The 13,877-nt window shown below is 31.4% G+C and overlaps 1 protein-coding gene across 1 annotated transcript in view; it reads left to right on the top strand.

Moving 5' to 3' along the window:
- DIP-epsilon (Dpr-interacting protein epsilon) overlaps positions 1–13,721 on the top strand; it is a 289,178-nt gene extending 275,457 nt beyond the window's left edge. The window contains exons 8-9 of the mRNA XM_017621291.1: positions 7,065–7,202; positions 12,966–13,721. Of these exons, the coding sequence (XP_017476780.1) occupies positions 7,065–7,202; positions 12,966–13,456 (629 nt within the window). The 3' untranslated portion in view covers positions 13,457–13,721. The remainder of the gene's footprint in view (positions 1–7,064; positions 7,203–12,965) is intronic.
- The last annotated feature ends 156 nt before the right edge of the window (positions 13,722–13,877 follow it).

Raw genomic sequence — 13,877 nt, 5'->3', positions numbered from 1 at the left:
TGTCGGTATTTTTGCTTATTTAACCATTCGGAGTTAGCGATAAGCATATAACTTATTTTTGTTGGGGCGTATGAGTAAATTTTTAACTAGTACACATCGGTGACTCATACGCCCTGTCTACCGATTCGATAACTTGGTTCTAATACCTAAACAGGTTAGCTTAGTGTATGTACTTTCTTCTTCTTTTGACGGTTTGGGCCGAGACCGACTGCGAGTGTCTTCATCTCGATGCAGACAGGTTCTTTTGAAATCTTCCGTCCATTGTAGTCGTGGGCGCCCTTTCGTTTCGTTGTCCACCCATGGTTGCTGGTATGCATAAGCCAGCGCAATTCTTGTATTTTTTGCGCTTAACTACGTATGTACATGTCGTTAGACAGCTTTTAAAGTTGTAATTTCCCTCTTCTTCGATACCAAACGGAACAGGGACATAGATCTTTTGTGGAATAGCTCTCCCGTAAGCACCTTGAAATAGCCTCCAGTTCAATGAAATCGTTAATCTTTATAACTAGAACATAGAAGACGTCAGTGCTTTAATAGCCACCTGGTTATCCAAGAAAATGGCGACAAGCTGTTAGTCTTCTTAATTGCAGGGTTTTAGAGAAAACGCTTTCAACAACTCCTTTTTCCATTTTAGAGCCGTACTTGGCCGGAGATATAAAGTTGCCCGTCCCAGTCGGTTCTCGACTGGGAGAAAGGTCTGTGAAATTCAACTCCAGGACGTATGTAATCGACAGCCGGACTCATCTTGGACGGCAATCGCGAAATTATACTGCTCCGCATTTTATTTCCATATAGCCAGTACTCTGAGTCTGGCAAATAGGTTTGTAACAACATTGCGGGCGCCCGTAGGAGAAGTTCTTATTGCCTCTGTAGTCGGAATGCTTGCGGCCCTCTGAACTCTGCCTAGTTTACTTGATTATACTGGTTTCATGGGACTGTTCACCATACCAGGGAACCGTAGCATAATATCAGACGTACAACCGCTCACGTAGCCGCATGTTTTTCCAAAAACCCGTTTGCAGAAGTCAGGAGTAATAGGTAATTTTAGCTTTTTTTACTCTTTCTGCTTTATTTATTATAATTGTTATGTTCGATCCCTAGATGCAAGTGTTGTCTGTTTTTTTTTTTACATGAAAAAAAAGTATATATATGTTTCGCATTGTGATAGATATACTATATACTAATATACATACATAAATCGCTTTAAATTTTTGAGTTTTCATTAAAGAAGATTTTACTCTTACTCATGTACTTTCAGTAGATTTATCTATGCGATGTAATATTTAACAAGAGAACTCTTTTTTTATTTAACTTTTAAGTTTTCACTAAAAACGATTTTATTCATTTATCTTCCCTAATGAAATTTACACGAGTACTATCTGTTAAAAGATAAGCATATACAATCAAGTTCTCTCTTTGAAATCTGTGAAATAAAGCTATTATACCGCTAATATACGAGTCCAATAACACACATACTATGTACATACTTTTAGTTGCCACTACCTTTTTACAACTACCGCACACAACCCACACACCAATGCCAAACTAACATCATCATTCCCATAATAGTAATTGCCGCTCGATCAGACACTTTGGCAGACAAAAAATCGATTCGTTATTTGTTAAATCGCATCTAAGTAGCAAATTTTATGGGTAAACACTAAAAATCAGCCATAAAATCAGTGTCAAGCGGTCGAACAATTGGCACAATGGCACAGATGGGGCATAAAGTAGTCGTCGATTTGCGCCAGCCACAAGCAGACAAAAGGGTAATAAAAGTAAACATACACAATGGCGTATATGCATATAGTTTTTATATGTATATGTTAACGTGCTATATATACACACACTCACACACACACACACATTACATAAACACAACCCTGCAGTGAAAAAATATCATTTGATAAAATAACCAACTTGTAGCAAATTTTTTTTGGTGGTTTTTCGAAAAAATAGCTCATTTTTAATTTTCTATGGCAAAACCAACTTAAAAAGAGCTGTAAAGTCATGCAGGAGTCATGCAGACGTCATCGGGAGTATTGTTTTTTTAAACAAATTTCTATTTAAATATCACAGTAGAAAAATTAATTTTTTTTCTGCAGTTCAAAAATTATTTTTCGAAATTTTATATTACAACTACTAAACAAATATGTAATGTTAAATAAAGTAAAACATAACAATTGAAAAAACTCACGTAATTTTTTTTTTTTTGATATTTTATGTGCAATAGTAGTTAGTTACAAGTTAGTTGCACGTAATGCAGGGGTATCCATGTCTAAGTTTTTCGATCATCGCTCCAAAAAATTATTAGCTGTTTTCGAAAAAAAATATTCAGTTAATAGCCAGCGTTAGTCCTCGCACAAGCAGATTAAAGTTAAATTTATGCTATCATCACTTCCGGCAGGGAAGTTATACACACTGTGCGAGTATGTACACTAGGGTGGGCCTCCAGCCACCAGCCAGTTCTGAAGAATATTAAAAATAAGGAGACACTTATTTTTTTATTTTGAAATCGGTTAATATCTATTCGTGCGTGCAGTGCACGTGTATTTTACATGGGGAAAAAAAATTTTTTTTTGTAGAATAGCAATAAAATCGTTAAAAATAAATATTTTTTGATCGGATTAGAGTATTTCCCTTCAGAAGTCTTAAATAACACTATGATGCTTATTTAAATTAAAAATTTGATTGAGTGTGTTTCAATAAAAGGTAATCCTATCTGTTATATATTAAAATAAGCTATTTTATGTTTTCAGAACCACATGATGCACGAACAGCTGAATGGGTGTGTTTAATTTTTTTTTGCATTCTACTCGTTTTTTTCTGTAGGTTATATGTAGATATTTGAATTTTCAAAATTATTTAAAGGTCAATAAAATATTTAAGTTTCTTCATCAATAGTAAAAGCGTTTGAAAATATTTAAAAATAATTTTGAAATGGGTTGCCACCTTTCTAAAATAATAGAACAATTATTATTAAAAATTTAAGCTTATTCAATGCCACGGAAGTTGATTTTCCTATGTATTTTTGCGCCACCCTAATGTACATATATGTATGTATACATATTTGGGATTTGCGTAAATAAACCGTTCAATGGTTTGCACTCTAACTAAGTAGGTGTATGCGCTCGATAGCACTCATGTCCATGTACCTAAGTATGTATTTACATTTGTGGTGGCTGTTGTAGTTTCATTGTCAAGCGAAAATTTAATCTTCAATGAAACGATGGACGATAAAATAAGTACTATATGAAAGTAGCGCTGTGTATAAACTACTTGTAAATATATTGTATTAGTAAATTTCTCCATGAACACGTGAGTATTATATGTATGATAAATTCAGCAAGTTGAAGACAATTAAGCTGTAGAATAGTGTAGTCCAAACCAAGCTAAAAATAACCTTTGTTTGCTGTAAATGTCAATTCAAGCAGCTCGTGTAAGCAGATAGTTGAATAATTGGCTATTTGATAATCATTGAAAGACGTTATTGGCCAGAGCTAACTTTAACAGCACTACTTAATTTTAAATATGTGATGTTTAAAAATTAAAAAATTAAAAATAATCTCACCGGAAAATATTTCTTATTATGTAAAGTTAGATTATGAACCAAATTCACGGCATGAAACCAAAAGAAAATTTTAGTAAAATTTTCAAAAAAAAAATTTATTTTTAAAAATTCCAATTCAAAAATTCAAAAATGTAAATTTAAATTTTAAATAAATAATAATTTTAATAAATAAACTTCCAACAACAATTCACTTTGACCTAACTCTCAACATTTTTATCAATATTTTTCGATCTTCAATGTTTTCAGTTATTTAAGTTTCAAGAAATCAGATAAATATATATTAGAGCATCCGAAAAATTATATTTCCAGAAATAAAATTGTGTCGTGTTTTCGTTTTTCATTAAATAGTTAACTAACTAACTGGTTTTGGTAAATTTTAACTTGTTAAATTTATGTAATTTTTGGGAAATTACTTCGAGGCTAGAGAATTTTGAGATATAAAGAAAAAGCTTAGAAATTTCAGAATAACCCTTAAAGTTTTTTTTGTATAAAAATGTAATATTTTTTAATAAATCGGCCGCTGTGGTGTAGTGGTTAGCAGTGCGCGCTTCCACTCCGCAACGCCTGGGTCGGCAGCCCTGGCCAAAGCAACATCGCAAAAAATATAGAAAAAAGTTTTTTTCTTAACAGCGGTCGTCCTTCGGCAGGCAATTGCAAACTTCCGAGTGTATTTCTGCTATGAAAAACAGCTTCTCATAAAAATACAATCGCCGATCGGAGTCGGCGTAAAACTGTAGGTCCCTCCGCATTGTGTGACAACATGAAGGCGCACGCCACAAATCGGAGGAGAAGCTCGGCCAAACACGTAACATATGTTTAAGGGCCAATCTATTATTATTATTATTATTATTATTAATAAATTTTAATAGTTCTTTTTACTAAATGTTAAGTAGCTAAACTAATGTAATTTTTTTAGAAATCACGTGTACTTTGAGATTAGGAAAAAAACAAAGAAATGATTTTAGGAATTTCAGAAAAAAGTCTTCCTAATATATTTTTCTTTTCTAAGTTCCGCATTCCGAAATGTAGAAAAATATCAAAATTACATAAAATTACAAAAACCTTAGAAAAATAAGAGCTTCACAAAAAAAAAAAAACCATCTAGTAGAAGGTCATTCCATTGTGATTGGTGGGTCATGTAATCAACAGTAAAATGTATTTTTTAACATATGCAGATAAATAACTAATTTATAAAATATCATTCCAAAAAATACCAAACAATTTCTGAGCACTTTCTCACTATTATTTGAATGAATCTGACACTAGTGAAACACCGAGATTCCCTCCATTATACCTGTGCACACGCAATGAAAAATTTTAGCCAAAACTCTTAAGTTTAAAGCCAGATTTGTTGTGTTGCAAAGTACATACATATTATACGCTGTCGTTATCATTTAAACTTAGTCTAATATAGTCTTCATAGAAATATTTAAAATTGTGACTGCTGGGAAAAGTCCTTCTAACTGGTGTACACTTCCAGTCATTTGAATAGCATACTTTTTTCAATATTTTTTTTTATAAAAAATTATGCATATTCTACAAATTTAAAAACATGTCCACAAAGGGTGTTCTGTACTAATGACCCGCAGTGCATAAGTTAATAATATCTTTAGAAAAATTTCAGGTATGCCGTTTTGTAGCGCTCTCAATTTTGGTATAATAAAGTAAAAGTCTGAAGTACCGTTGATTTTTCTTCCATATAAACATTTTGTCGAGCATACTTTGTATGGAAGAAAATTAATGACACGTCAACAAAAAAAAAAAAAATAATCGTCAAAAATCAACGGAATAATATAGCTACTTGAAATTTGCACTTCATTGTATTAGAATTGATTTTTTGAGAGTTCAGAAATGTCTGAAAATAAACCAAGCAAACAAAAAACGAAGGTATTAAAAATTAGCTTTCCAGAAAAACATTTTTTTAAATTTTGTTGCATTGCTTTCCTTGTTTACCTCGCTTTTATTAGCTTAGGATGTAACTACGTAATAATGAAAAATCTGTATTTCTATAAATTATTTTTTACTTTTTAGTTCACATTGTTATAAAAGCGAGTTTTTAGTTTTTTAAACTATAATTTTTTATAAATTATTTAGCTATCACAAACATTTTTTTATATAAGAGACTATGCCGGCCGGAAAAAAAATTTATATACATTTCAGTTCTCTGATATTTACAAAACATATTTTAAACACAATTTAAATTTTTTTTTTAATTGTCAGAAAAGTTATAAAATTTTATTTAAAAAATATCAATAGTAAAAACTTCAGAAAGAACTAATTTACGAATTATTTTCTGTATAAATTATAATTTTAGGAACCAATTCTCAATCCACAAAAACTGACAGCAAAATTTTATTTAAATCCATTCATCTTCAGAAATGAGAATACATTAAGCCCACAAAAAAAAATAATCATGCGCATTTACAAATATTTATTTGTTTTAAAAAGGCAAGCTATAAAGCAAAAACGTAAAAAATTGCCTACCTTTTAACTAATCTGAAAATTTTCAGTAGAAAAATTAAATGTATGCCGTTGGAAGGAATAAAAGTGTCTATAATTTCAATTGGCATTCGTAGGTGTGTGCGCGTGTACATATGTATGTATGTATGTATATGTACACTCATATTGCAACATAAATAAGCTTACGTTGCTGTGTTTGTGGGGGGGCTCCACAAGGTCTCTAGTTGGCAATAATTTTACGTTTAACGATTTTATTTTATGTGTCATAGTGTTAGTAAAATGGCAATAAATAACATGAACAGCCACTAAAATCAGCGAAATAACGCAGAATAAGGCAAGCAGCAGTAAAAAAAAAAAAACCAAAAGCCATAACAACAGCAGCACAATGCAGCTTACCTTACAGTGTGTGTGTTTGCGGAAGGCCTGAAAATATGCCAGCATATTGGCACCTTTTAATGCCGTTACAAATACTTTCGCGAAAATAAACAAATTAAAGTGACCAGCTAAAACAATTTTTATGTGCATATGTTTTTAGTTGTTTTTTTTTTTATAGGTTTTTAGCTTTTTATATACACACATATGTATGTAATTTGTATTTGTGCTGCATATTTTTTGTGCTCGCAAGTGACAAATACATAAATAATAACACTAAAAATTGCTGTTTGTTGATTTATTTAGTGGAAGTACTTGCGTTTAAATCTCTGCAAATCCCACTAAATGCAACCAAATATTGTGGGATTTATTTAAACCGCAAATTTTCAAGCATTTGATTTTGCTCGCTTAATTCTTTTTTTTTTTTTTTATATTGCAAAGTGTCAAACAAAAAAAAATGACAAAATTTTCAACTACAAACAAAAATTTAAAACTACTTCAATAAAAGCTGTGATTTTTGCCTAATAAAATATTGATATATTTAAACGCACTAAAAATTCATGGAGTTCTAACTGCTTTCTTAATCGAAATTGTTTTTTATAAATAACAGAGAAATTTAAAAGCTTTATTGCAAATTTTTGTTTATTTGTTTTTCTTACAGTGTCCAGTCCGCCAACAACATTGCCGCCGCCAACCACAACCACAACACGTCGCACCACAATAGCACCAGCCTGGGATATTTTCAGTACGCCAATTTATGGCATGATGCCAACAAATTCGGTGATTGTCATCGATAAATGTAAGTTTCTGATAAATCTCAGCACGTGAGTCAAAATAGGGCAATACAACTTTACAGTGGGCAGAAGTAAAAAAAAAAAAAAAAATAGCATCATGCAGTACGCTACAACTATACATGTATACTTTTGTGATTATTTTAATGCAAACAAATTTTGCAAATACGTGTCTTTCTCTAAATGGTATGACAGTTTTGTGTGGTGCAAAATACTTAAGCTTGAAATAGTGATATAACAATATCGGTTGAAAGGAATGATGAATAGTTATTATGAATTAGTAGTCATACAAATTTTAGCAGAAAATGAAATGGATCAAAAATTTCAAGGGTTCACTACTACACACATACATATGTACATTACCGATGATGTACTCTAATGTGTATATGTAGCAGTGATGGACATACATAAATAATTTGCAATTTAAAGTGCTTCTATGTTTGAGTTCTTAAACATTTGAGCGTTCAGAAAAGGAAATTATAATTGGCAAAGTTTTCTCTCTTTTCTACATACATATATGTATACACAAATTCACTTGTGGTCAGCTGATTAAATTAAGTGACATTTTGATAAGTTTTGGCAATTTTTCTTTTGTCTATTTAATGCTTATAATTTTTGAAGTGAAACTTCTGTAGCGGCGGTTGATTGGTTGGGTGTAAATTGGCAAATTCAACGGAAATTGCACACGGAAATGGTGCAACGGAAGTTGTACACGGAAAATGTTTGGGGCTGAAACAAGTGATTTTTATCGATATTCTTATTGATTTTTTTAGATATCGATATTTTTAATGATTTTGTTATCGGTATTGTTATCGATTGTGCTATCGATATTTTTATTGTCTTTGTTATCGATATTTTTATCGGTTTTGTTATCGATTATATATCGACTTTTTTATCGATTTTGTTATCGATACTTTTATCGATTTTATCATAGATATTATTGATTTTGCTATCGATATTTTTATCGATTTTCTTATCCATATCTTTATCGGGTTTTGTTGTCGATATTTTTATGGGTGTCACTGTCCGATTTTGTTATCGATAGAAGAGTATATAGATAAAAATGAAGATAAAGGAAAACAGAATAACATTAGTGTAATTACAACGAACAGGGTAGAGGTAGGGATTTAGACAGAAAAAATTCATAAAATACAACCTTAAACAAATGTAGATGTATGTATGTATGTACGTGTGTAGTATATTGGTTATGAGACAAACTAACATGCAAAAATTAGAGGACCACGTGGTCCACTGGGTCGTAGTTTTAAAGTATGTGCAAAAGGACCAGGTACGTAAAGAACAGATATATATGGTAAACACCACCTCTTCGTGGCCCATCGGCAATATGGTTCGGTTGCTATGATCCAAAAGGCGTAGTTGCCTAGGTGGTTCCATGTTTGCAGCGTTGGACCAGAGATGGTCTGTTCCAATGACATCGCAATGGTAATGTAACCAAATTTTCTCCATATATTTGGACCATTTTAGTTACTAGTGTCGGTTACAAGGTAGCGTAGTCCTGTACTAGTATTTAACCTAGTCACAATTTTTTGCAGGGTGGATATGTAATGTAGGTTTCACTTCGCCAGTATGGCCCAGGCGCACTTACTTTTTGACGGAGAATACGTCTTACCTTACGATATGGCGGCTATGCTGAAATGTTGTAGTTGTAATTTTTAGAGCTTCACGATAACGCTTATTGCGCGAGAACTAATGAAGCGATTTCAAAGAAAAGTGTGGCGTTTCAAAAATAAAATTCCAAACCTATCGTCGGATTCATTTTTTTCAGTAACTAATTCGGTTTCTGTCGTAAAAACAACAGTAAACATTGCCTTATTTTGGGGTCAATTTTGAGCCTTTAAAGTACTCTAGTAACTTATGGTTGGCAGATATAACTTTAATTTTCTGGATATAGGTTCTTTGGGGTAGGAGAAATATTTTCGTGTACAAATTTTATATAAATTCAACAAATATTGAGCATTTTAAGGCAAACAATTTTTGAAAAAATTTGTAAATTTTTTTCATTACCAAGATGCTGGAAACCCGCTCGAATGATTTTGTTTTTGTTTTCCTTAATCAAAAATTCTAGAGTTTTCCTTTCGTTTGGTATATGGGAAGTATTGGTTGATATCTTCTAGGTATGTTTATTTGACTCAAATATATGGGCATAAATGATTTTCCATACAAAATCACCTCGTCATCATTTTGCAAACACGTGCATGCGTTGGAAGTGTGGGAGGGAGACAAAAAGTATGTATGCGTATGTAATGCGGCTTTTGATAAACAGAGGGCGCACTATTTATAACCTAATCGCAGCGTATGTACATATGTAAATACATACATATATACGTACATATGTTGATTACAGTTAATGTGGATCTGTTTCTATTTTTTAGTAATCGATGTATGTCTATATATATTATATATGTACATACATATGTGTATGAAAACATGTATGCATAATACGCGAAAACTTTTTGAAGTGAAACAACACTTAGAACATGACCAATCCATGAATAAAAGTAAAAGTGAGTACGTGCATAGATAAAGAAAAGGATAACGGAAAAGGTAAAAATAAATATGAAGAATATGATAAACATAAAAATAAAAACAAAGATAAATATAAAGAAAAAGATTAGGATGAGGTTACCGATAAAAGTATAGATGAAGATAGAGGAAGAACGATTAAAATAAAGGTAGTTGTAGAGAAAAGGATATAGATAGAGGCACAGAGACTCAATCTCGGAACTATTTCTGGATTTTAGAAATTTTCGGGATGCTCGGGACTTATCGATATAATAGTCGACATTTTTTCGGTTTTTTATCGATTTTTTTATCGAAATTTTTATCGATATTGTTATTGATTTTGCTATCGATATTTTCGGAACTTATCGATATAATGATCGATATTTTTATCCATTTTGTTATCGACATTTTTATCGATTTTGTTATCAATATTTTTATCGGTTTTGTTATCAATATTTTTATCGATTTTGTTGTCTAAATTTTTATTGATATTGTTGTTGATTTTGCTATCGATATTTTCGGAACTTGTCGATATAATGATCGATATTTTTATCGATATTTTAATCGATTTTGTTATCACTTTGTTATCGATTTGTTATCGATTTTACTGTCGATTAATTATCGATTTTGTTATCGATATTTTAGTAAATTTTGATATCGATATTTTTATCGGTTTTGTTATCGATATTTTTTTTGATTGTATAAACGATTTTTCTATCGATATTGTTATCGCTTTTGTTATCGATATTTTTGTCGATTTTGTTATCGATATTGTTACTGATTTTGCTGTCGATATTTTCGGAAATTATCGATATAATGATCGATATTTTTATCGATATTTTTTTATCGATTTTGTTACAGATTGTATTATGGATTTTGCTATCGATATTACTATCGATTTTGCTATCGGTTTTGTTATCGATTTTGTTATTTATATATTTATCGATTTTTTTGTCGACATTATTATCGCTTTTGTCATCAATATTTTTATCGGGTTTGCTACCGATATTTTTATCGATTTTGCTATCGATATTTGTATCACTCTTTTTCATCGGTAATTTTATCGGTTTTATTATCGATACTTTTATCGATTTTTCTATCGATATTGCCATCTCCTTTGCTTTCGATATTTTTATTGATTTTGTTATCGACTTTGTAATCGTTTTTTTTTAAGATTTAGTTATCGATTTTGTTATCGATATTTGTATCGATTTTGCTACCGATATTATTATCGCTTTTACTATCGATATTTTTTTTCTTAGTGTGTGCTTTCGTTTTAGACTTGGATATGCTCTTAACCATACCACGTATTCTACGTTTAAATTTAGCGGGTGTATCTCCGATACAGCCTGCAGACCAGAACGAAACGCTAGACTGTTCCTTTTTTTTTAAGTTTAGCACATTACGTAACCAGGACATCCACATTTTAAACTTCGAATATAATTTATAAAAATTAAACAAACTTCAACAATTACACCCAAGAATTTGAAACTTCATATTAAAAATTTTTAGAAAAATTTTAGGTATATCCCATTAAATTTTAGTTGGTTCAAGTGCAAATTTCAAGAGGCTGGATGATCGCGTTGATGTTTAGTAATCTTTTTTGCTGACGCTGCTAGGAATTTTCTTCCATATAAAATTAATTGTCGAGCATTCTTTAACCTACTAAAATTTAACGCGCTATAAAACTGTAAACTTAAAATTTAAAAAAAAAAGCTTAATAAAATGTTTTTGTTTTTGTTATTTTTTTGGCCTTTATAACAATTATGTTCAACAATTTATATTGAGCTCGAGGCCGTTTTAAATGAAAATTTTTATTGTGGAAAAGCAACAATAATTTGAAAAAATGGTAGAAGTGATAGCTATTTCGGAAATCACCACATTTCCTCATCAGACTTCTTTCAGTAGGATTCGAACCGACGATCCCACTGACTCAGCCAGTTGCCTATGCACCGTGCTAAGACGCCTTGTAAATTATCGTTTGGTTATTTCCACTATTTTCATTTTTGTTATGCCAACACAATCAAGCGCAGCTATTCCGCTGCAATTCACTTGATCATGTGGTTGTTGGTATTGTTGGTTTTTTGCTAATAATTATATTTTTAGAATGTTTAAAACTTTTAGGGGTGCTCGTCCTTAAGTTATTTGTTAGAAGTCTGATGAGGAAATGTGGTGATTTCCGAAATAGCTATCACTTCTACCATTTTTTCAAATTATTGTTGCTTTTCCACAATAAAAATTTTCATTTAAAACGGTCTCGAGCTCAATATAAATTGTTGCTTAATAAAATGTATAAAATTTTTGGGTATAATTGATAAAGTTTGTTTAATCTTTATACATTTTTTTTACGAAGATTGAAATGTATGTAATGTGCAAAATTTTTGTTAAAATATTATAAGCATAAAATAAGCAAAAAAAAAAATCGCCAAAACTGGTCAAAATGTCAATTGACTTAGTCAGCTGCCCAAAAGGGTAAATACATATGTATAATACGAAAGGGCATATTTTTTGTGAATGTCATCAGATCTGCACCGTTCATTCGATTTTCAAAAATGTGTCAAATTAAACGGCTTGGACTGTAGATGTGCAGCAAAGTTGTATGTTTTTTTTTTTATTAATAACATTTTTCCCCTTTTAATATGGGTATAAAAATCGAAATGGTTTGGAAAATTCTTTATTTCAAGCTACATATCGGAGGGTTGCCAGCTGTTTAAAAATTCAAATACTAATTGAACTAAGGAAATTGGGTGATTTATACTCAAATGTATGAGCGTCTGACGAAAGTAATTTGAGGAAGTTTTAGTTTGAAAATATTTCTAAGTGGGTTGCCACCTGTTTGAAAGTCGAATTTAGTTAAACTGCAAATAAGTTATAAGAAATATTAAAATATGGATGTCAAACGAAACGGTACTAAGAAATCTTTAGTTTCAGCATTTAGAATATATTAGAATAGAAAATAATTTATACAACCTCACATACGCGGTTTTGCATTATCTTGCATTGCATTTTGTTGATACGCGGTTTTGTACTTTAAAGGACGATGTGTATCACAATGTCAGACGATGGAGATTTAAAAAAGTTTTACTGAATAATTTTAATTAAAGGGCTGCAATTCAATTCCATGTTTGTTAAATTTTATTCTTTGAAATAATCTATTGAAAACAAACGCAATGAAAACTGCATTTACCTTTTTTTTTTACTCTCAATTAACCCACAAATAACCGGGCCTTTGTTTCCTTCCATTTCAGTGGGCACGAAGTACCAATCAAATCTGAATGAAATTGGAAAATCAGAACAGAAGCTAACAGGCGAAAACCCAAAAGGATATGACTGGACAAAGGATAAAAGTGTAGCTGCAAGAACGCAATTGTGGCTGCAATATGCCAACAATAATAACAACAACAACACACCTCTCATACAACGAATATTTTGTAATTATGCAATGCTAATTGCGTTTGCCGGCATGCTGGCAACGATGTGGCTGCAGCCAACACTGAGCACTGCAACCTTAACAGCAACGGCAACGGCAACAAAAACAATAATAACAAAAACAGCAGCTTCGCAAACAAAAGCCGCAAGAACGGCCGCTGCCATAGTAATAAGTGCAAAAAATTACAAAACAATACATACAGAGCTTACAATTGAGATGGCGCTCACGCAGGCAACAATGCCAATGCCTTTGCAGCGCAATGATGAGGACGATACGCGTAGCATAAGCATAGCATATAAACAGGCGTAAGAGCGCTTACGTATTTTCGGTTGCATGTAGCGAAAAATCAAATTTTTGCACACCCTCACTAACAAACAAACAAACCAAATAATCACCACAGACACACGCACGCGCGCACTAACATATTGATCTACATTTTACATACTACATACATATTTATGTTTGCATATGTGTGAAATTTGCATTAATGAAATTAAAACCAGTAAAGTGAAATGTGTAACAACTGCATGGAATTGGTTGCAGAGTGAGGTGTATGTTTATACACACATGTGTATGTAAGTAGGCATTTGCTTTTTGCTTTTTATTGTAGTTTTTATAATAATTTTGCTTTTGCATTTAAAAGCTTGGTGCTTATTTACATTTTTTATATTTTTTACTGCTTATCATTATTTTTATTTATGTATGTGACATATCATTACTTTTTAATTTA

The sequence above is a fragment of the Rhagoletis zephyria genome, unplaced genomic scaffold (genome assembly GCF_001687245.7).
Source record: "Rhagoletis zephyria isolate East Lansing unplaced genomic scaffold, Rhagoletis_zephyria_1.1 Rzeph_scaffold_00041, whole genome shotgun sequence".
NCBI classification, from domain to species: Eukaryota; Metazoa; Arthropoda; class Insecta; order Diptera; family Tephritidae; genus Rhagoletis; species Rhagoletis zephyria.
This window is presented reverse-complemented; position numbering and strand designations above follow the sequence as displayed.